Source organism: Aptenodytes patagonicus, chromosome 2, assembly GCF_965638725.1.
Source record: "Aptenodytes patagonicus chromosome 2, bAptPat1.pri.cur, whole genome shotgun sequence".
NCBI classification, from domain to species: domain Eukaryota; kingdom Metazoa; phylum Chordata; class Aves; order Sphenisciformes; family Spheniscidae; genus Aptenodytes; species Aptenodytes patagonicus.
The window spans coordinates 169050863-169074386 of NC_134950.1; the positions used below are offsets into that span (position 1 = coordinate 169050863).

A 23524-nucleotide genomic window follows, 5' to 3' on the forward strand; every position below is an offset into this window, starting at 1 on the left:
AATCATAGGAGATTGGTTGTTCTAAGTAAAGTTTTCTCCTTGTATCAAACTTGTCCATAAAGATATCATACCTCTCCTCTGGAATCCCCATCTTCAGATTCGGAGGAGGACTCCTGAGCAATGGATGAAGGTCTGGATCGTCCATGGCGAGGAGATGCAGAGGGAGTTTTTGATTCATCATCACTTTCTGCACCTGGCACTCGAAGTGTAGCTAAAAAGCAGAGCAACAGCAAAGTGTGAAATAACGATCTCCAATTTGAACATGAACCAAATCTATAATAACTTTCAATTTCATAAAACCAAATATTCCCTAGGAAGAGCATCTGTAGTATTTAGTGTGATCTCCTATTGATATTTAGGATTAAATAAATAGTTGGGACGTTTTAGTACGTGAGGTTGCATGCCTACTGCAGGTATTGCCACTGCACTGCAAGAATATTTGTAGGAGTAGTAATGCCTCTATTTTTGCTTCAAGATAAAATTTTACTACAGGATAATCAGTATATGATACACAAACCAGGATTTTTCATCTAATCCAATGAACCATTGGATTACTGCACAGCTGTGCACACAGTTTTCAGCCTCAACTTGATTTTAAAATCCCATTGTGAGCTAAAACTTGAAGATGTGGGACATCTTCAAAACAGGGTTGCTTTCAGACTCAGGAGTGATGAATATCTGAGGAACTCGAAATACCTAAGATGTTCAAAATAATATGCTTCAATTTTTACAACTTGCCCTCCACTCTAAAGCTTACAGTTACTCCTGCTTATTTAAATAAACACTGTATGCATAAAATGGACACTAGCCATCTTAGTTCACTGTAATAGCTTTCTTTCTCGTTCAAAACTGTAGACTAAGACATGCAGTTTGGATGGACTAAAATTGCTAAAAATTCTTAGTCCTAAGCATTTACAAATGTTCATATGCTTATTTGGGCGGGAGTGTTGATCTGCTCGAGGGTAGGAAGGCTCTGCAGAGGGACCTGGACAGGCTGGATCGATGGGCCCAGGCCAACTGTATGAGGTTCAACAAGGCCAAGTGCCGGGTCCTGCACTTGGGCCACAACAACCCCATGCAGCGCTACAGGCTTGGGGAAGAGTGGCTGGAAAGCTGCCTGGCGGAAAAGGACCTGGGGGTGCTGGTCGACAGCCGGCTGAACATGAGCCGGCAGTGTGCCCAGGCGGCCAAGAAGGCCAACGGCATCCTGGCCCGTATCAGAAATAGTGTGGCCAGCAGGAGGAGGGAAGTGATTGTCCCCCTCTACTCGGCGCTGGTGAGGCCGCACCTCGAACACTGTGTTCAGTTTTGGGCCCCTCACTACAAGAAGGACATCGAGGTGCTGGAGTGTGTCCAGAGAAGGGCAACGAGGCTGGTGAGGGGTCTGGAGAACAAGTCTGATGAGGAGCGGCTGAGGGAACTGGGGTTGTTTAGCCTGGAGAAGAGGAGGCTGAGGGGAGACCTCATCACTCTCTACAACCACCTGAAAGGAGGTTGTAGCGAGGTGGGGTCGGTCTCTTCTCCCAAGGAACAAGCGATAGGACGAGAGGAAACGGCCTCAAGTTGCGCCAGGGGAGGTTTAGATTGGACATGAGGAAAAATGTCTTTACTGAAAGAGTGGTTAAACATTGGACCAGGCTGCCCAGGGAAGTGGTGGAGTCCCCATCCCTGGAGGTATTTAAAAGACGAGTAGATGAGGCACTTAGGGACATGGTTTAGTGGGGTTGGTGGTGTTGGGTTGACGATTGGACTCGATGATCTTAGACGTCTTTTCCAACCACAATGATTCTATGATTCTATGATTATGCAGGATGACTGTCTCAAAACCTGCTTCATAAATCTCACTGATATTTAAAGTCCAAATGATACCTAAAAAAAGATTGCATACACTAATTAAGTTGTGTTTGCCAGGTTCCTTACCCTGACTTATTTTTGCAGATACCATTTCTGAGATATGCGAGGTGAGTTTCTGGAAGAACTCTTCCGAGCCAACATCAGCTAATGAAACAGGGCTTTTGGGTACACCTTCTCTATCAGCTTCAAGGTCTCCTGGAAAAGAGTGGGTTTTCTGTTAAGCAAGCAATGTCATTGGAAAGTCATCTTTTTTGAGTAACAAAACCTTCTGTGGAAGGAAGGTCTAATTTTCTTCACTTCATCCACATAATTCACCCTTGAACAGAGACCAGTCCTGAAAAGTTCCAACATTTCAGACAGTTTCAAGAAAACAGGACAAAAGTAGGTGGTAATGATGAAATACATAGACAATCTCAGCTGTAGATGTGAAGGGCAGGAGTAGGAGAGAGAAAATAGCTTCTCTTACCTTCTCTTATTTCAGAGGGATGAATAGCTCTGAAAAAGAAAGAGTAAAGCAGAGTTAAAAATTAAAACAAAATGTGTAGTAAAGAGAACTACATGAGAAACACCCCCTCCTTCTCAAACCTTGTACATGACGGCTAGGAATATCTAACTTAGGACTCTGGTTTGGACTGCAGGTGCTGGTAGCCGATACTCACCAGGGCCACTGTAAGAAATGAGAACTGGGGCACCTGGGTCATATGGGCACAGAAACACTTGGGTGTCTTAGTCTTTGAGCCAAGTCTCATCTGAGAATTCTCCTTATTCCTGACTTTTATTTCAAACTGTTGCTTGAGAAGACCTGGCTGCTCAGGGAGTGGGTTGCAGAACAGAGTAGCCTCCATCTCCCTGGTGCTACTACTGGGACTTTATTCCCAGCTGACACTGAAATAAAGCTATTACAGTTGGAGACATTATGTCAAGTGGGATCTGTAGTCTCAGTCAGTTTTCAGCGAACTAACGCTCAACAATTTCCAGTGGTTTCATCAGGAAACCAAGGACTGGAGAATACGCATATGCTGTGGTCCTGCCAAGAGATCTGCTCCCATCACATCAGGATGCCTGTGGTTGGGGAAGCAAGCTGACTACCGGTACTGCAGTGGTTTTCAGGTCCAAAGAGACCCTTGCTACACTGACAGCTTTTACCAGCACCAAATTCATTCATGCCAGCAGGAAAGGGGCAGGAGACTGTATTGTCAACACTGAGTGAAAATGGCTTCACGGGCGTGAAGAACTACCAGCATTTGCTTGCATCTGATGAAGAGGGTTTGTGGTGTTTCCTATGACTACTCTGTCAAAACACTAATATCCTGAAGTCAACATCTCTGCTATTCCTGTGCTTTTTGGAGGCAGGACATAAATTTTCATTGCAAAAGCTGATCTGCCCTAATTCTCTGTTAGTACATAGGAGGCAGGAGGAAGCTCACTCCACTTGATATATGATAAACCATATGTCACTAAGTATGCCTGACAGAGCCCAGGCACATCCTTGGGAGAGGTTGCAGTGGAATAGCTGAATTCACACTGCAGCTTTCTTAACTTTCTTCACACTTCAGAGGAAGACTGGTCAAGCCTTTTAGGCTAGACATATTCTAGAAGCTAAAGTGTGTTCAGGTGGATACCGCTTTTCAGACTGTGTCTGCCTAGTATCCAAGCCAAGAATGGCGAATTGAGGAGGTTATTCTTTGGGTGCATTTGTAAACAAGAAGTTTGTGAGCCGACCCTTTTCATCTACTTCTTTTTCTGTGAAGTAAAGAAGTATTTCATTGCGTATTTCAATGTTGGCAAGTAACAGTCAGACCTTGACCCTGTGAATTTTTTTGGCATTCTTCTTAGGAGATGAAAAAGTAGGAAGAGTTTTATATAACCTACCCCAATTTTTAATATTTTTTTTGTCCTTGCTCCTATCCTCCCTGATAATCAAGCATAAATGGCTGACATTGATACTAGAGTATTTATAGCACTTTCCATCCTAGGACCTCAAACTATTTTAACTCTAGTGCTGAGACACGAATATAAGGTGTCCAAAGTGAACACTGCCTAAAAGTGACTCATGGGAACTTCTGCAGGGTGGTACCTGCACTGCTCCACTTCAGCATGGGTGGCCAACCACTTACCCCAGTGTGGTCATGATGGCTTCTGACACCATCACACGCTCCTGGGTCAGAACTTCAGCCTCTTTCACTGCAAGATTAGGATTTATCATTAGAGGACAGAAGGCAGAGAATGTTCTTTTTATGTATTTAATGTAGGCACATTTTCTAGACATGGATTACTGGGAACACTGGAATACTGAATCTGCCCTGTTAGCAGCTCCTGACCGGGATACATACTCCCACTCACATGATGCAAATAGTTTGCTCCTCTCCCTGTTCACATAGGTGTATGATTGTGCCACTTCTCTACACTGCTCAAGCTATACTCCTGTAGCTCTTGGTACAGTAAAAATGTGGGATGCAAGGAAGAATAACAGAAAAATGGAGTCCTTCACAATGCCGTCCCTACTCCCAGCCTGTATTTGCTTGTCCCCTGTCTTACTGAAGGAATTGTGCCAGGAGAGGCCCTGGAAAGCTCTGCAAAAGGGGAATCAAATAACTCTAGCTGCCTTAAGGCAATGCTACAATGCAAAATACCTTAGTAGAGTGAAACACTCAAAAATCTTTCAAATGGTGACTTTTTCTAGTTACTTTACACTGCCTTTCTTCCTTTCTTTTTCCTTTGTGCTTAATTTGGTTGTTTGTTAGACTTGTCTTCTGTTTATACAGAAAAGATGCTGCTGTTAATCCAAGATAGGGTCAGAAATGTAAAACATTATAGGAGTAAAGAGTGTAATCGTTTGAAAGGCAAGAAAAGTCATGGCTAATCTTGGGAAAATGAATTTTTTTCAGTTGTGATTTGATTAATTTCCTTATCAGTCATGTCTACTTTTCTCTTAGGCCCTGTATAAAAGGTAACATAGAGAATGTGTTTGTATTGTAACAAAGATTTACCATCTGCAACTTCCAGGGTGGCGGTGCAGATGGACTGGCCAGCCTTGTTGGTAGCAATGCACGTATAAGCTCCACTGTACTTCTTTTTAACATCCAACAGGATTAGACTGTGATGCATATTTGAACTGGCAAGTTTATACCCAGGAGTGTCTGGTTTGATCCACAGGAGATCTTCCTGAGGCTCTTCTTTCAGCCAAGTAATAGTTGGCGGTGGATGTCCTAAAGGAAAACCAATGCAATGAGCTTTAATTTTCCTAATGGTGTTCCTTCCTTACAGTTATGAGCCAAGCTGTGAATAAATGCTATTTTGATCTGTTTCCTGATACTTTTCCAACAATAACAGGCATAATATATAATAAAGGAACCTAAACCTTGCTACAGCACACTCATAAGAACATTAAACCTTTTTGTAAAACCAAAACTGTTAACCAACACATCTTCATAAGACTAATAAGTGTTATTATCCCTGTTTTTACATACAGGAAAATGGAGGTGAAGATGAGTAAGATGCTTTTCTGTAAAGCACATAAAGTCTCTTACAAAGTTGGGAGTAGAGTCCCAGACTTCAGGTACAGGAGATGAGGTTACAATGACTTGGGCCAGAGAGAGTCTAGAACGTGTCATGAAGATATGCAATTCAAGTATTATGCAGAGAGGCAAGGTATCTATCCACTTACCTTCAACTTTTACAGATAATGTGATGCTTGCACCTTTTTTCACCTTTTTATTGGTAAATCTTTCTAGGAACCTTGGTGGTATCAGCTGCTCATGGGAATCTGAAAATGACATTATTGATGAAACGTGGTGACACCTTCTGTGTGAGTTTAGACTACTGAAAAATTCCTAGGGGTTCTGTTACCACCCGCTATGGCTTCTCTCACCTGTTTCTGACGGCTCTTCTTTCTCATCAGGATCTGTAACACAAGGAGAAAAAACAAAATTACAAATACAAATACCTTTCTGTCCATGAGTTGAAGGAAAAAAAAAAAGTGATTCCAGGGGATTACTCCTTGCAGGAGATATTACACAGAAATGTTAGTATGATTTATAAGAGGCCCTCAGTTTTAATAAAATGAACCATTAAAGTTAATGAGGTTGGGCAGGAATAAAATGTATGTTTATGAGACAAGTCAGACCCCAGAGAAGTGGCATATCTCATCTTCGGGTCACACAGTAAATTTATAGGTGAACCAAGATTAAAACATGTTATCTCTTATCTACAGACTTCCCCGCCTCACTTGACTTACCTTGGTAGGCTTTCTCAAGAAAAATAACTATATAAAATGGAAGGAGCCACTGGAATAGAGAAAAGCAGGTGCCAGAAATAGTCCAATACCTACCTTTGACTACCAGCCTAGCCGATGAATATGCAGAACCAGCAGAGTTGATGACAAATATTGAGTACTGGCCAGCATCTGCCTTAGTGACGTCGCGAATTTCCAGCAAGTGGAATTCCTGTTTATCAGTCTTCAGGATGCGATCCGAGGCCTTTAACGGCTGTCCGTTTTTGAACCAATAGAGACGAGGCTGCGGGTACCCTGCGAGGAGCAGTTACAGACATGGAGAACAGAATGCATTGGCAACATCGATTTGGGAGCATCTCCAAACAGGCAGATCCTTCTGAGCAGGAGCCAAGGAATCCTCAGCTCTGCCCAGGGCTGCTGTTTCAAGGATTTACCCAATTAGGAATGACTGCAAATTCATGAAATTCTATTTATCTATTAAAGTTCTCTCCTGTCTCTTCAGTTTCTGGCACTCCCCATATTGGCTGCATGTGCAAATGCCTTCCAGGTTGGAAGGGTAACACTCAGGTCTGATTTGCAACATACACAAAGAGAAAAGTTGAAGCCAAAACAGTTCTCGTCATTTTTATAGGCAGCAATCGGAGAAAACAGGAGAATCCCCACCTCTCCCTACCGCGGACAGTCAACACCAGGACAACGTTTGTGCAGTTTTAGGTTGTAGCAGCAACCCCCTCATAGAGTAAGGCAAGTCCAGGACTGTTTCATTTGTTAAGGAGAATAACGGACACCCTCACTATTTTTTTTTATTCCTTATTGCTCCTCCATAACTAATGTGCTCAGAGAATTACAGGACTCAGTTTTCAGAAGCGTATGCCTGTAATTATGCCTGGAGACATGGACACAGCATGAGACACTTAATCTGCCTCAGTCTGCTGCAAAAGTCAATGTTCATCAGCATGAACACATACTTCTAGCTGGTTTGTGCAAACGTGGTGCAAGATGCATGGACTGGGGTCACAGCTGCAGAAGAGCACATCAGAAAACCTTGTCCAGCACTCAACCTGATAGCAAACCTGGAACAACTGACAGTGCTGTGGGCTCCCCTCACCTTTCACCTTCAGGTGAAATTTAGCCAGTGATGCTCCAGGTGCCACATGAATATCATGAAGCTCATCGAAGATCTGGGGCAATTGTTCCTCCTCAGTGGTCGATTCCTCCTGTTCTCGGCTGGAAGAAATTAGAAAGAAGAAAGTCAGCAAGCCAGAAAAGAGTTAGGAATCGGAATCACCTATTTTAGGTTAATTCAGTCCGTGGGTTTTGTCATCATGACAACAGATTCAGCACCATATGACATGTAATATGACAAGTAATGGAGTGATACCGTGGAGAAATACCCAGGCTAGCCTGAAGGCAGCCAGAGCAAGTTTGCACACGACAAATGTCCAGCTGTGGCAGTTATTGCATCTCAGCTGGTCTGGCTGTTCCTTTCTGACATTAAACTGGCCCTGCTAGATATAGCAAAACCAGGCTGGACATAAGCGTACATATTGATCTTACCAAGTCAGAAGTTAGAAAGAACTAGAGTTCGATATTTTACCTTGAAATATATTCTTTGGCACTGTAGTAAGAAGATGTCTCTGTTGCATCTGCTGCTGTCTCATAGTCGGTGCTGGTCACTGTTAAATGGAAAAGGAAGTGTTTTCTATAATCTGGGCTTTGAAACACTTTTTCTTACTATAATTATAGTTTCCCTACTAATTTGAGTGACTGGCAGGTCGATTTCACACTGCTACTGCAGCAGGATCCCACACGTCCCTGGATTATGGCAAACACCTCTGTTTATCTGAAAAGCTTTGCTCTGAGCCTTGCCTTGGAGTTGACAAAACCCAACTGAACCCAAGAGGTTTCCAAGTGAAACATTCTGTGGGCAACGCATACTTTTTTTTTTTTTTTTTTTTTTTTTTTTTTTAAGGTAAATGGTGTTTTTCTGGGAAAAAAAAAGTTATCCACCTCTCAAGCAGGACCCCTTCCCTTGGTTTTTCCACAGTGATTTTGGGACTTACAGTCCACTCGAAGCTCAGCCTTGGTTGAAGCAACTCCCACGTTGTTTTCAGCGAGGCAACGGTAAACACCCATGTCAGTGGGGACCACAGCTGTGATGATCAGCTGATGGCACCCTTCCTGGTCCTCGTTGATCATGTAATGATCGTTTTCTTCAATAGCTTTCCCGTCCTTGAACCAGCGAACCGTGGGGAGCGGTTTGCCAACGACAATGCAGTCAAAGCTGACTGGATATCCATCTTGTACCTCTTGGTTTTGGAGCTCCGTCATGAACATGGGAGCTAAAGTCAGGGTAGTCAGGAGAGAAAAAAGGAAAAGCTTGGTTGTGTTAAAATATGTATTTTAAGAGCACTGCTGCCCCGTGCCTGAAGAGTTATGGTTCCTAGTTTTTTTAATTGCAGAGTGATATATTTTCTCTATGAAAACAGTCAAGAAGAAACTCCCTGACAAACACTATGAAGATATTCCATATCTTCATAGCTCCATAAGCATTGCAATACCACAACTGCAAACTATACATTGCCCCTGTTCCTCTCCTTGCCGAAATGTCTTGTCTCCCTCAGGACTGTTCTGAAAACCATTTCATTTATTTAAGTATAATAATTATAGCATTTATGGCCATATTATTGTAGTAGGGGACACTTCTGTTGTGAAAAGCAGCTTTGTAGATAGCAGCTTTGTTGTACTTTGCAACCCCCTCCTTCATCACTAACCTCCCTCCTCTCCCTCAAAATGAAAAAGAAGAAAAAATTCATCAGTTTTTCCAAAAGTGCAAAGTTTCCAGAAAAATATCCGCACCAAATGAAAAACAAAGGCTTTTTGGAAGTTATTTGCGAGTGAAAAGATAACATTCTGACCTGCTCCAGCTGTCTTTTCCAAAGAATTAACAGGTTTGCTTCACCTACCTGTATCAGAAGTCAGCAAAGGTGGTGGAGGTCTCACTACTGGGAGTGCAAACTTCCCATGGGTGGGTGGTGTCGCTTTCCCAATACGCAATTCAATTTTTTTAGGGCCTTGTTCCAAAATGTCAATCTCCACGGGAATTCCCAGAGCACCAAACATGTCTCTGAATCGAGTGGCAGCAGTTTTTGCCTCAGACAAGATTTCAAACTTGATGTAGATGTACTGGTCATCCTCACGATACGTCTGATGGTCGACCACCTCTATGTCCCCTTCATCTGCACTGACAAAGAGCTCTTCCTCCACATCAGAGATCTCTGTTGAGATCTTGGTCCTGAAGAGTCTATGAAGTCTCCTTCCTGCTTTACGGAAAGCATCATCCAGCTCACTGCCAGATGAGCTCTCTGTCTCACTGTCAGTGCTTTGTTTAACCTGCTTCTCCTTACAAAGAACTTGAGGTTCCTGAGTGCCAATAACCACCTTAGCACTGTGTGAAACCTTGCCAAATTTATTAGATGCCTCACAGGTGTATTTACCCGCATCTTTCCTCTCCAGGCCAGTGATAATCAAAGAGCAGGTCCCATCACTGTAATTGTCTATGTGAAAGTAGCGACCATCTGAAAGCTCTTCCCCGTCTTTCAGCCAACGGACTTTCATGTCAGTTTTGCTGTGTGCCACACACTCAAGGTGGAGAGTGCTTCCAGGCTCACCAGAGAAATCTTTGAAGGTCTCAGTAAACACTGGGCACTCTTGTTGCTTCATCTCTTTCCTGACTTTGTAGCCTTTGAAAGCAGCCTGGATCTTCACAGCAGCCTTGTTCATGGAAGGATCATCTAAATCTGGTATTTCTGGTTCAGCTGGCTTAGCAGCTGGGGCAGCCACAACTGCCTCCACACTGGATTTCTCCCACTGTTTCCATAATTTGCCTGTGGAGGTGGACTGAACCTTGCTAGTTACACTGACACTTGTCTTCCCAGCTTTCTTGAGGTAGTTCACCAGTGAAGGAGTCCCAGCTCTCGACTCATCATCTGAGCTTGTGAAAGAGAAATCTGCTTCTCCTGTCCTAGCCAGCTCGTCACACGTGGAGTACTCCTCTGAATAATAGTGAGACATCTCCGCTTCCTCCTTCCTCAACTTCTGAAGCTTCTCGTCCTCTTCAGGCACCTCGCTGATGGAATCCAAGGTGGGCTCCCGGCTCATCCGGCGTTTCTTGGCCAGGGCTTCCCACAGGAGGTGAAGGTCTCCCTCCTGAGCAGCCTCAGGGGGCAAGCTGGGCTGGACATGGCCATCCACCAGCTCTTCTGGTTGGCTTGCAGCGGGTACTTCCCTGGCAATCTCTTTTAGCATTGTCACTGTGGGAACTGGGGAGAATTAAATTGATAAGATGTTAAAAGTGTGCAAGAAAGCACATGGAAATGTTATTCTAAAGCCTGGACAGAAGAGCATCAATGGCATTTAACTAAGCATTCTGTTGAGAACAAAATGTGACATTAATATAACTGGATGTGGTCCTGGGCAACTTGTTCTAGGTGACCCTGCTTTGAGCAGGGGGGTGGACTACACTATCTCCAGAAGTCTTTTCCAACCTCAACTATCCTGTGATTCTATGCATGCACATAAAACACGGCCAAACAACATTTTTATTTCTTCCTCGCACATTTGAACCCAATAAATAAATTTCTGCCCTTTTGGAATGTCACAGTCAATGAATATCTTGTTAAGGCTGCCAGTGGAGCCTGGAAAGCTATTCCAGGCTCATCCTATTTTACAGCTATACAGGGCTTCACTGATTAGCTTGAGTAGATCTCCACTGGTTGTAATGGGAGCTGAGACTCCCACCTCATATGGAGGTATCTGCCTGTAGATACTTCAGTTTAGATGTGTCTAAGTCTGAAGGTTGTGACTCACCCTCTGGGACACGCTGACTTGCCTCTGCATAGTGCCCAGTGGCATTTGAGATGCTCCAGGCTGTCTGGGACATCCACATCTGGTTCTGTCCTGGTTTTGGCTGGGATAAAGCTAATTTTCTTCCTAGTAGCTGGTACAGTGCTGTCTTTTGGATTTAGGATGAGAACAATGTTGGTAACACACCGATGTTTCAGTTGTTGCTGAGCAGTGCTTACACTAGCCAAGGACTTTTCAGCTTCCCATGCTCTACCAACTGAGCAGGCTGGAGGGTGCACAAGAAGCTGGGAGGGGGCATGGCCAGGACAGCTGACCCCAACTGGCCAAAGGGACATTCCATACCATGGGACGTCATGCTCAGTACATCAACTGGGGGGAGTTGGCCAGGGGGCAGCAATCGCTGCTTGGGAACTGACTGGGCATCAGTCGGCGGGTGGTGAGCAATTGCACTGTGCATCACTTGTTTTGTACATTCTTTTATCATCATCATTATTATTATTATTTTCCCTTCCTTTTCTGTCCTATCTTTATCTCAACCCACAAATTTTACTTTTTTTTCCCCCCAATTCTCTCCCTCATCCCACCAGGGCAAGGGAGACGACTGAGCAAACGGCTGTGTGTTGTTCAGCTGCCTGCCGGGTTAAACCACAACAGGATCTCAGATACAAAGCAGGACCTATGAGTGCTCTGGGTCCCTCTGGAGAAGGAGATGGAGGCCAGGGCTGATGTCCTGAAGTGCTTCAATGGCACTAGATGACTGTGTGTGGGCCACTGAATCCCACCGTAGCGGCACAATTCAGCTTCCTAAGCACTATGACTCAAAGCCATTTGGGATGTCTAGGAGAGGGGGCTGGCAGATACCATGCAGAACACACAAAAGAGCCCTCACTTTCTGAAGTGGCAGCTGAAGGCCAGGCAGAATACCCTAAAACATCTCAAAAGGCACCAGGAACCCATGTAGAGACAACCGTATCACACCTTAAATATCTGACTCAGGAACATCTTACCTGAGCAGCTCAAAGCTGTTAGGGATTCAGAAACATACTGGGCAATACCGAACAGGAAGATAACAATTCTTTGTGGATTGTTATCACAGCTTGTAAAAGAAAATTAGTTCCAGTCCAAGCTGTGGAGATGGCCCTGGATATCCATAAACAGAACTGATTTAACATCACAGGAACGCACTCTCTGTACCTTCAAGACACAAGCTGGCAACAGATTTGACTTCTGGAGAAACCATGCAGGTATATGTGTCCTGATCTTCAGGTTTAAATGCATGAATAATGAGTATCTGCTTTTTTCCATCAGAGAGGATCTCATATCTCCCTCCAGCTTGTATTTGTTCTTTTCCTTTGAACCATGTCACTCTCTCTTTGGTTTCACTTGATAATTTGCACTCCAAGCGTGCCACCTCCCCTTCTGAGACTGATCCTCCCACCAAAGGATGGGTGACTGTAACTGGAGGCTCTGTAATTAGAAAAAAAGTGAATTAACACAAAGAACATATCATAATCTGGCTTTAAGGCACTTGAGATCACTCTATAAAATATCCAAGCATCCCATCCTCCATTTATAGATTCTTTAGCTGTTGTAGACAACCAAAGGAAAAAAAAAAATGACTGGAAGCAATCAAATTTGCACTTCCAAAGATAGTATCAAAATAACTCTACAAGCTCTCCCAGCAGTTAAACAAGCTCCATTTAAATATATACATGCAAAAGTGGTTGCATTTTTCACATTCTTGTGCTTGTTTGCTGATCTTCATTTACCCATCACCAGTATTCAAGCAGTCCTACAGATTTTAGGAGGTCTTAAAGTTCAGAAGTGAAGCGGTTCTGAAGTGAGTGAAGAAAGAAACAATAAAAAGAACAAAAAAGAAGAGAGATCATTAAAAGTGGCATTCATCCCAGTCTTGAAAGTTAAAAAGAAAAAAAAAAAAAGCTAGTTTAGGAAGAATAAAAAGTCTCAAGAAGCATAAAGAATTTAAAAATAAAAATTCTCTGTATCTTCTTTACTTTGGAAGGAGGCCTGCCAACGGCACGCTGTTTGTACGACAGCGATACTCAAAATGAAGTCAAGACAAATGCATTAAACACGGAGATGTTGACTGGGACACAAAGCACACAGCTGAGTTCCCAAAAGCAGCACGCTCCTGAGTGCGATCTACCCCTCTGCACATTTCACTGGGGTGAGGGGACCACTGCCCAAAATGCCTTGGGTTTGTTGTAGACAAAGTCGGCATACGCAGAGTTATCAGGGTCCAGCACTAGCAGTTGTTATGTTGCAAAACCATCATTGCATGTCTGAGCCTTAAGGAAAAGAGGATTTTTTTATTATTATTCTCACTTCGAGGAATTTGTTGGGCACTTGGCTATCACAGAAAGAGTTGCAAGAAAAGAAAGATTGAGGGAGTAGCTCTCCATCCCTCTGTGGCTTCCAAAGTTTCACCAACAGACAGCAAAGGAACTGTGTCCTCCAGCATTTCTTTGTGGGGGTTATTGAAAAAGATACACAAATAATGTAACAAAAGAGAAAGATGGGTGAAGAAGACAACACTGCCCACCCACTGCATTGGTACCGGGGTCTTGGTTACCCCGAATGCATTCCAACATGCCCCTTTTGACTCATTCCATCCTAACTCCACCAGAAAAGAAACTCATGTTGGCCAGACAACACATGGATGCAGTGTAGGCTGCAAGACAGCTTGATGCAGTTCGGAGAAAATAAGTGTTGAGTACTAACAACACAGCAGGTTTTGTTTGCAGCAGCCCAGAACAATTTTTCCAAGCTCTTTCTCCTCTATTGTGTTGGCAGCAAAGCACTGAAAGACGTTCCAGGAGATGCCTGGAACGGGTGAAGCAGGCATGCCATGCGAAACACAAGGTCTGCAGCAGCTTGCAGTCCTCCATGGGGGCATCTCTCCTTTCTCACCTAGCCGCACCATCTGAGGGAAGTGCACCGGCTCGCTGGCCCCAACTTTGTTTATAGCTGAGACGCGGAATCTGTAGGGTTCACCCGGAGTGAGATTGTCCACCATAAACTCTGTGTTTTGAATAATGCCCTTGCTGCATGACTGCCAGCCAATACCTGGGATTTTCCTCTCAACGTTGTAGCCTAGGATGTCACAACCGCCGTCACTCAACGGCTTGTACCAAGACAGAGTTACAGAGTGGCTGTTCTTACTTAAAACTTCTGGTTCTTCAGGTGGATCGGGGTGGGCTGAAGGCACAACAGAGGTCCCGTGATGTATGACACGAGCAATAATGCTTTATACTAAAACAACCAAGAGCATTCTACAAGCAATGAGAAGGAAGCACAACAGATTCAATGTTTGTCTTATTGTAAAGCTGAGTGGGTACATGCCCGTGACCGTGAGACGTACCTGCGGACCACTGAGTTTTCCTTTGTCTGCCCTGATCTACACTGCTAATGACAAACATTCATTTTCCAACTGTCATCTCACACACTTAACGTCACATATTGTTGTGATTTTTTCCCGTTGCTTTGTCCCACCCAGCTCAAAATAAAGATGACCCTACGCTGTCCGTATTATCAAGGAACTTAGCTGAAAACTTCAAGTACATTTGGGCCTTGATCATATTTCTTTCAGGTCTGGCCTTAATGGAAATCAAGTTATTGTTGGACTACAGAGTAACCCTAGTAATTTAATAGCGAGTCACTCAATTTCTCTGTAATTGCTATATATGTCACAGCATCAGGCAGTAACAAATAAATGCATAATGGGAATGGTCTGGTGTCCTACCAGCTTGGCTACTGACGATCATACTCAGTACATTGGAAAATGTTCCTCGCTTTGGCTTAGAATACAGAAATAATTCTTTTAGTCTTCAAGTTCAAGGCATTTACCAAGTAAATGATCTGCCACGATGTACCAATCCAACAAATTAAAGGCAAATAAGGTCAACTGCCAGTTCGTTAATTCTGGACACCACAAACATAACATGAAAGCCTCTTTTCTCTATTCTCAGCCAAATTTCATACAGAAAACCTGTCAACAGGAGGAGTTAATGAGGATAGTATTTTGCAGTTCCTAAAATGTAGGTGCCCAAAATAAGATAACGCTGTTTTAAATCCATCAACAACCAATTTTTTTTGCAGAAACCACTGGAACATATCCGAGATCTCTCAAGTCCCAGAAATCATTAGATAGACAGACTACCTGTAATAATTTAAAGAACGGATGGTCAATCAGTGGCTCTCGAACATCTCAACTACAGTGTACAGATAAAACACATTGCAATTATCTCATAACCATCACTGGGGTTGTGCTGGCATGACCATTGCTGGGTGACCCACCTATCCCACTGTGGGAAGGAGCCAGACCTTGGGTGCTGGAATGGGCATTGATGAATCATTGGTCTAACCTGCCCTACGAGGGAATTAGGGAACTATCATCTTTTCTACTTGTGAAGTACTCCAAGAGCTACTAACTCTTGTGTCTCTGAAGTACAAAGGTGCGTGTTTCACGGATCTCACCTACATGAAGATTTTAATACGCAACTCATTAATCTGGAAAACTGGTTGCCCTGCACTTGAGTAGATTAGCAGATTTCAAAGGGTTCTCTGCTGCCTTGGATAATTTTTCCATGTGCACTCTAGTTCAGCTTCCTCCCATGTCCACGTTTGTTGAGGGTGATGTTGAACTCTGAGTAAATTATTTTCATTAGACTCTATGTTACATTTTACAAAAGACTGCAGGTAAAGAAAGCTGGTGAATATCTCTACCATCACTAGCCTGATAGAAATTTTCTTCTGATGAGGTGGACTATTTCTGGTCAAAGAACAAGTTGCCCAGTAGCATCTTCTGAGACTAAGAACACTAGCTTGGGACATGCAAGGCAAAGAGAAAAGAATCAGTACAAAGATTAGAAAAATCAGTGTTGTTGCTCAGTACCAAAGTCTGAGATTTCAAGCGCCACTGGGCTAGAATGACAGACACTTACCTATCACTGATAGCTTGGCTGATGTAATTGCTTCCCTGGAAGCAAAGGTCACCTCTCCAGAATGATGCGGTTGGGCTTTTTTCAGAATAAGTTTGTATTTGTTTCCATCTGCCTGTACCTCCCAGTCCTCGTCCGACTGGATCTCTATGTCATTACTATACCAGGCAACTTCAGCAATTGGCACAGCTTCACTTAGAACGCAGCTAAACGTAGCTTTCTCCCCCGGAGAGACTTCCACATCTGTGAGAGGCTGCAAGATCTGTAGGCGCCATCCTGTAGATAAAAATAGGTAATCAAGCCCTCAGTTACAGAAACAAATACAAGCAAGAGATTTTGTGAATATTTATGCTGAAGCTCTGGACAGTCAGGCCTTGGAGACCAAGGAGATCATTAAAAGGGAGGTTATGTATATCACTAGAACAGAAGGTATCACTGGGGACTGAAACTTTCCAAAACTTTCAGGAGCAAAAACCGACTTAGCAATGTCTGTCTTTCCCAAGTAGCAGAAAACCACAAATGAGATACCACGCTATGACTGAGGATGGCTGTTCTTGTACTCTGAAAGGGGTTCTGACTCCCACAGGGGCCTCCAGGAATAGCCTAAAACGCAAGGATGCAGAGATAATATTGTTGCTGATATAACTCTCATCTCTAAAGCCCTGAAGTACCTATGAACACAACCCAACTCATCAGAATAATGACAACTGTAAGACAGTCATTTGCTGCTAACTCATTGCCAACTGATGCTGCTTATATCCGTGTCATGACACACAGAAAACAAGGAAATTGTAAAATATCATCCATTTATTGTGTGGGAGGAAAATTTAGGTAAGAAGCAAGCAACAAATGCAACTTTTCCTCTCAGCTACTCATCATATTTTCCTGGTTCATTTGCCCTTTCCAACCAGAAATTTAAGACTCCCCATGCACGAGTGCTTCAGTTACCTTTCACCGTCAGGAAGGCTGAGGTCACTGCATCGCTGCACATAAAAGTCACCCTGCAGCTGTCCCGGGGAGTTAGGTTCTTCAGCAGCAGAAGATGCCTGCGTCCATTTTCAAAGTAAACCATCTCAGTGTTTTCTGTAGTTTTGGCAGGTTCATCGTCAATCAGCCAGTTGTAATTGCAGCACTCGGGCTTGGAAAGATAGCATTCAAACAGGGCTTCTCCTCCTTCCACGGCTTCCACATTCTCCAAGCCCTGGACAATGCTGTTCTTGGCTAGCAAAGAAGGACAACAAACAGTATTAATTGTTCGGCCATGCATATCTGAATATTAACAAGCCTCGGAGCACTGGATGATTCCCACTGCTGGGCAGCTGATGGAAAGGATGTGGATGTGATAAACTGTGCTTGTAGGTTTAGTTGTTGATTTCAACCACGCTCTAACACCATACTATATTTAAAAACATTTTAAATAGTGAGATAGTTTAAAAATAATGATAAACCTCTAGGACCTCTCGCATTTCATCTAGACTTCCTCCAGAAACCCGACTTCTGTTTTTACAAATAAAGAAAAAAAAAATGTTGGTGTTTATATGCATCAGGCCAATAGTCGATAGGAAGGGATAGCTCAGGAAGGTGAAGTATAATCAAATTCCTTCTCTCCCACAGCAGGAAACATTTCCCACAGATCTCCCAGGCAGCACAACTATCATCATAACTGGGGAGATGCGAATCCACTGACAGGTCCTGATAAAATCTTACTACCTTTCGTGCAAAGCACATATGAGAGAATATTATAGCTGGCAAAGCTATAGCGACTGTTGTCTGAGTTAACAAATACGCCTCTAGGAAACACACAAAAAGTTAAAAATCTGTATTAACAGTATTTTGAATAGTAAATTTCTGAATTATTGCAAAAGCTCTGCGATAACGCATCAGGTTTATTTTCTCATGCGTGTGTGGCGAATTGTGTGGTCAGAAACATGCACATATCTACGCACGCCATCTGCCCGCAGAGTCATGCATCAGTTGGCACTTGTACATAAGCAATTAGCCTGACGCAGAATTAAATGTGGGCTGGTGCCTGTGAATATAATTTGTGTGAGACCAGCCACATGGACAAATTACATGCACAACAGTGGGAACACACAGTTAAGTAAATACACTTTACACAAATACCATACAATGGTCAGCGTGATCTATAATAAAAACCAATGCTCTGAGATATTCCTGTTTCAATCTCTATAACCACTACCTGGAACTGTTCTAAGCAAAAAAAAAAAAAAAAAAAAAAAAAAAGGCAAAAAAAAAATCTGAACAATTTATTTAATAGCACAAAAAAAAAAAGAAAGCATGAGTTACTAAAAAAATTCTGTATTTTATAATATTCATGCTTATGGAGAACAATGAGGGGTTTGTAAATCCTTGGAGAATGTATAATTTTGTTAGAACAAATCTGAGCTGTTTATCTGTGCATTTTTGGAGTGTGGTTTCCCTAACTACGAAAAGCAGCCAATTGCAAATCCTACCTCCTCTGGGATGCTTTTAGATTACGTTCATTAACATCTTTTTAAATCCCTAAAATGGAAAATGCTTATCAATGTAGAAAATATTGTAAGAAATAATACCCTGCTCTTCTGCACTCACAACTCTGGTTAAGCAAGAAGGCGTAATTGCCTAACAAAACACAGATATTCAGAAATCAAATCAGAATCATTGCTCTTGCTGACCGCACTAATTCACCTGGTGACCAAAAACAATAATGCCCTACCCAGCAGAAAAAAAATAAGAAACATCAATATAAATTCCTAAACCTATTGTTAATATTTTTATTTACTGTTTCTCAGGGCCCTCACAAATGCTGATGCCAAGTGAGAAGGTAATTCCTGAGTGATCAGTATTTGAAATAAGTAAAATACCAAGCTATCTTAGCTTAGCTGAAAATAAAATGAAATGCCACACTATCCATTAGCTACTGGTTTTAAGGCACACTGTGTGTAAAAAGCATTCTGTAACAGCAAAAAGTACTCTTATTATTCCTTTGGACCAACATTACATCTGTGATTTTACAATAATTCAGCAGGACACATCCCATTGCACTGCTGTTCCAGTTCGTTGTCGAAGAGGTATGATGCGTAAGCGGTGTAATAAGTGAGCGTTAATTAGAACTAAGCTCCAGTGAAATGCTGCAATTTCATATTCAAATCCCATTAACTCCCAACTACTTTTATCATCGTTATCAGTACTGGAGTGAACACCAAAGAGCGGGTATCTGATGTGTCACATTGTGAGGTGCTGCCATGATTTTTCCACCTCTTATTTGGAAGCCATGATAGTCTTCCTCTTTGGCTGGAAGACCTCACCTTGGACATCAAGTGCAGCCATCACTTTAGTGCCTTCAGCTTCACAAGAATAGATGCCAGTGTCTTCTGGTACCGTAGGTTTAATTTTTAGCATGCTTACATTCCAGTCCTGATTGATAATCACTCGATGCCCATCTGCATGTATTTCCTGATCATTTTTCTTCCATATGGCGTGTACTGGCCTAGAATATTGGCATATGAACTCTGCTGTGCCATCTTCATCAACAGTTATATCCTGCATGGGACTGACCACTTCAATGGTTGGATCTGTTAACCAACACGTCAGGAAGGACATGCATTAGTGGATCCTCATGGAAATCGCAATTTAGAGATTTTTTTGACAAGCACGGAGCCTGTGGGGAGCAAGCAGAGTGACAGTGCAAGCAGAAAGCTGACTGGGCACACTGGGGATTAGCAGTTTAGTCTGTGCTTGTGTCAGCATCAAGCAGGATTGAAGCAAAACTGGTACATTAGAATATAACTATCACACTGGAAAAGGGGCCACCAGCAATTAAGGCTTGTGCTTTAACAGTCCTGAATGTGAACTTCTCTGCTGGGATTCTCCCAGCATCGCTAGGAAGACCATCTTCTGGTTTTTCTCCCAGCATTGCTAGGAAGACTAGGAAGGACTGGATGCGAAACACTTCTTCCCAGAATGTGGCAGGAGCGCAGGTGTGAGACAGAGGACTGCAATGGATGGGCTGCTCTGAGTGGTTCCCTGTAACTCTCAGCCTCACATAGCGATAGGAAAATGCCACAAACTCTACTGGAGGCTCCTTGCATGAGCAAACTGCAAACACTCATTGGAAAGAAACGTAATACTCAAATGCAAATACTCATTCCTGCGCTGTGGTGGTGATGGCTATATGTCAGGAGTCACTGGCAGCATGAGGAGCAAAGATCCAGGACGACTGTAACAAAAAAGGGCACTTCACAGGAGACATATACTTGTTGTTTTGATTAACTATGTGTTCCTCTGCAACAGAGACATATTTTAGGGAAAAATGGTATGATTTCCTTTACAGTAGCCGATCTAGAGATGCAGCATGAACCATTGCAGTCTCAGGTTGAGCGCCCATAAAATGCTGAGAGCAGCTGGATATGCAGCTCCTCTGAAGAAGGTGAGATCCATGAAACTGCTTTTAAGCATCCAGTCTTTCTTTTAAAATACTAATTCTGCTTCTTGGGAGGCAGCTGTAGGGCACAGTAGATATATCTAACCTCAAAATATTGTGAAGTTCCAAAGCAGCCAAGGAGTCCCTCCTGAGATGTCAAATTGGACCACCCGCATACAACTGCAATATATATGCTAAAAATAAAAATCTCAATAAAGTCTGAAAATGGAATTCTCTCTGCAACATCCTTCTCAGCGGAACTATGTCAATTCCCCCTAAAAATTGATAGGGCTACAATGGGACATAAAAAGGTGACCGTCAGAGAAAGCGGATATATGTTCTTAGCTTTCAAATAGTTGTTCTGATCAGAAGCCAGTTAGAATAAACTACACTGGACCTCTGTCTGGAATGCTCCTCTTGAAACTGGTGCATCAGGTCGAGGATTTGGGATGCTACTAGCAGATCTTGGCAAGCAAAGATAGTTTTGCAAATGTCTTTTGGAAACTTGTTGCAAGGCTTGATCCTGCTCTCTAAGGCTCCCTCTACCACTCCGTGTCTGCATGTGTGTTTATGGAGAGGAGGCATCAATGGCAGATCACGGAGATGTTTTGGTTACACCAGGACTGAAGAAGCAAGAAGGTATCTGTGCAGCTGGGGAGTACAATACCATCTCATAAGATGTAGACATGTGCTCCTCACAGCAAATGTCACCTGTGGTCTTGGAGAAGGAAGGTGTCCTGGTTCCACTGCCCCATTGCTCTTTGCCACTGTTAGGCAAAGACTCTGGTGACCCTATTCACCCATGCAGAACGGCAAGAAAGCTCCTTGGGACTTAGGACCCAACGTGTACATTGGGACCTGTAATTCTCACCCTGCCCAAAGGGGTCAGAAGAAGGCGGCAGCTCCTTCAACCTTTTCCATTTTCCCCCCCACCCACACGTGAAGATGCCGTCATGCTGGGCCACTGAATGAATGCAGTTGTAGGGCAATGGTATTGTGAAGGCCCAACAAGAAAAGCTGTCATGAGATGTCACTTATGGCAGAATATATCCAGTTACAAGCGTGCCTTACACCAGGAGAATGGGGCACATGGAACAGAGAAAGACAACTTGTTCCTTGATGAAGAACAAGCCGTGGATAGCTAGATAGACTGAAATACACCTAGTTCAAAGACGTATCTATTTTTAAATTTCTGGACAAAATAAAGTGCACGAAATTGGCTGTTAATACAAGCACAGTTGGAATTTTACTAGTGTTTTACTTTCCTATTAAATCAAGTGTTATTGAGCACAGTGTTTTTTAAATACCTTTCTCTTCCTAATCCAATTATAGTCATATACTACTGTGATTCAAGTTCACGTTAAAGAAATCTTGCCTTAATAGAAGCACAAAATATCCACATACATATGTGTACTAGCATGAGCTGTGGGGTTGAACTAGATGATCTCCAGAGGTCCCTTCCAACATCAACGATGCTGTCATTCTGTGAAATGAAAACTTCTCAGGAGCCCTTTATTTGACTGAGTAGATTACCTAACGATGCATTTATTTTTAATTTATGTTTTAGGCCCACTGGAGTTCTTTGCCTAGAGAGCTCAGAACCAGGTTCTGTCTCTGAAAATGTCAAACTCAAAATTGATACAAATGGACATGGGATTTGTGGGGTTTGCACACTATGTTGTTGCTGCATCATTCTGATATTAGAAAGAAGTGATTTGGCATTTTATCTTTGCAGAGAGTTAAATTTTCTGAATGTACAAGGGAAACATTATACAGAGAAGGAGACATCAACCACCGACTACAATTCCATATTGTGGATCATTCCTGTTACGTAAACAGTTATAGCGTGGGGGTAGATTTTAATAAAGAAATCTTCACATAGCTCCATATATACAAATCCCTTTTCCAAGCAAGGAATAAGTGTTACTTTTGTCTGAAAAATAACAGCTTTTCCCAATGGCTATAGAAGGACTGGATGTGAAGGAGCTTGCTTTATCAAGTCTGGAGCTCAGTGTTATTTGCGGCTTGTGGCTACCCTTACCAAATGAGAAAAATATTTATTCAACAGACCAGAAAGCTTTCCTAGTGCAGTGATGACCATTACTATTCTGGCAACATTTTGTCACTGTGTTACTGCAATGTCATATACCCTTTGGTTTCCAGGAAGAGCTCTGGAGCCATCAATATAACAGCCCAAAGTCTTGTCTTGGGAACACGCTGAGCTCAGTGCCAGTAGCCTAGCTATAGAGCAGCACAGTGAGTAAGTTTGTGAATTTCCAGCTACATAATATTTTGTGGTATTATAAAAACAGTTGAAGTGGGGATAAAAAAAAAAAAAAAATCAGGTGCTACCACAGTGGCTTATGTTCAGCTCTATTTAGATGTCAGGTGAAAGCAGCAGCCCTGATCCTGCAACCCTTCCTCACCTGAACCACCGAAAAAAAATCGATGTGGTTGTACGTATAAGATTTCTGGTGTGAGTACGGGTGACTTGCAGAAGTGGAGGATTGCAGGACATAGAAGAACTGTGAAGGGATTTAGTAAGGGTAGCCTGGAAGGCAGAAGCACTAGCACACTGAGCAAGTCCAGAGGTGGCCATGTGTTTCTTTCTAACAACGAAATACCTTTGACTAGTAATTTAGCTGAAGATATAAGGGACCCAGCTCTGAAGGTGACAGTGCCTGAGTCATGGCACGCCACGTCATTTAGTGTTAAAGTGTGGATCATCCCGTCCTGCTCAGAGATTTCAGTCACAAAGTTGTTGTGAAGGGGAGATCCATCGAGCCACCACTGCACGTTCTTCACGCCCGGGTGCGAGAGCTCGCAGGTGAACGTGGCTGACTCACCCACAAAGACGTCTGTGTTCATTAAACCAGAAATTATGACTGCTGCTTCTTCTGTATAACAGAGCAAGAGAAGGTGCCAAAGGAAAACAAAAGCATAAACATACATGTCCCTTCCTGCAGAACTAGCCCAAGCAACAGTGCAAGTTGTCCAGGAGAGTTAGACTTGTAATGCTGTTCCAGGGGAAAAAAGAGCTAAAGTTTTTTTTAAAGGATTTAGAAACCACCTTCCGTCCTTCACCTGCTTGCAAGCGCAGTGTGTGTGTCTGCAAACACTCTTTCATTGGGAGGAAACTCTACTCCATGACCAGGTCATGACTGGCTCTCCTGTGTGTTGCCACCA

General features: G+C 43.0%; 1 protein-coding gene across 1 annotated transcript in view; it reads right to left on the reverse strand.

The window, feature by feature from the left end:
• OBSCN (obscurin, cytoskeletal calmodulin and titin-interacting RhoGEF) overlaps nt 1-23524 on the reverse strand; it is a 208484-nt gene that overhangs the window by 65431 nt on the left and 119529 nt on the right. The window contains exons 68-85 of the mRNA XM_076332060.1: nt 22963-23235; nt 19224-19490; nt 16864-17136; nt 15919-16191; nt 13886-14173; nt 12149-12421; nt 9055-10410; nt 8152-8430; nt 7686-7764; nt 7197-7315; nt 6185-6382; nt 5726-5758; nt 5522-5620; nt 4845-5063; nt 3972-4038; nt 2321-2349; nt 1921-2049; nt 72-211 (exon numbers count right to left, since the gene is read on the reverse strand). Of these exons, the coding sequence (XP_076188175.1) occupies nt 72-211; nt 1921-2049; nt 2321-2349; nt 3972-4038; nt 4845-5063; nt 5522-5620; nt 5726-5758; nt 6185-6382; nt 7197-7315; nt 7686-7764; nt 8152-8430; nt 9055-10410; nt 12149-12421; nt 13886-14173; nt 15919-16191; nt 16864-17136; nt 19224-19490; nt 22963-23235 (4394 nt within the window). The remainder of the gene's footprint in view (nt 1-71; nt 212-1920; nt 2050-2320; nt 2350-3971; nt 4039-4844; nt 5064-5521; nt 5621-5725; nt 5759-6184; nt 6383-7196; nt 7316-7685; nt 7765-8151; nt 8431-9054; nt 10411-12148; nt 12422-13885; nt 14174-15918; nt 16192-16863; nt 17137-19223; nt 19491-22962; nt 23236-23524) is intronic.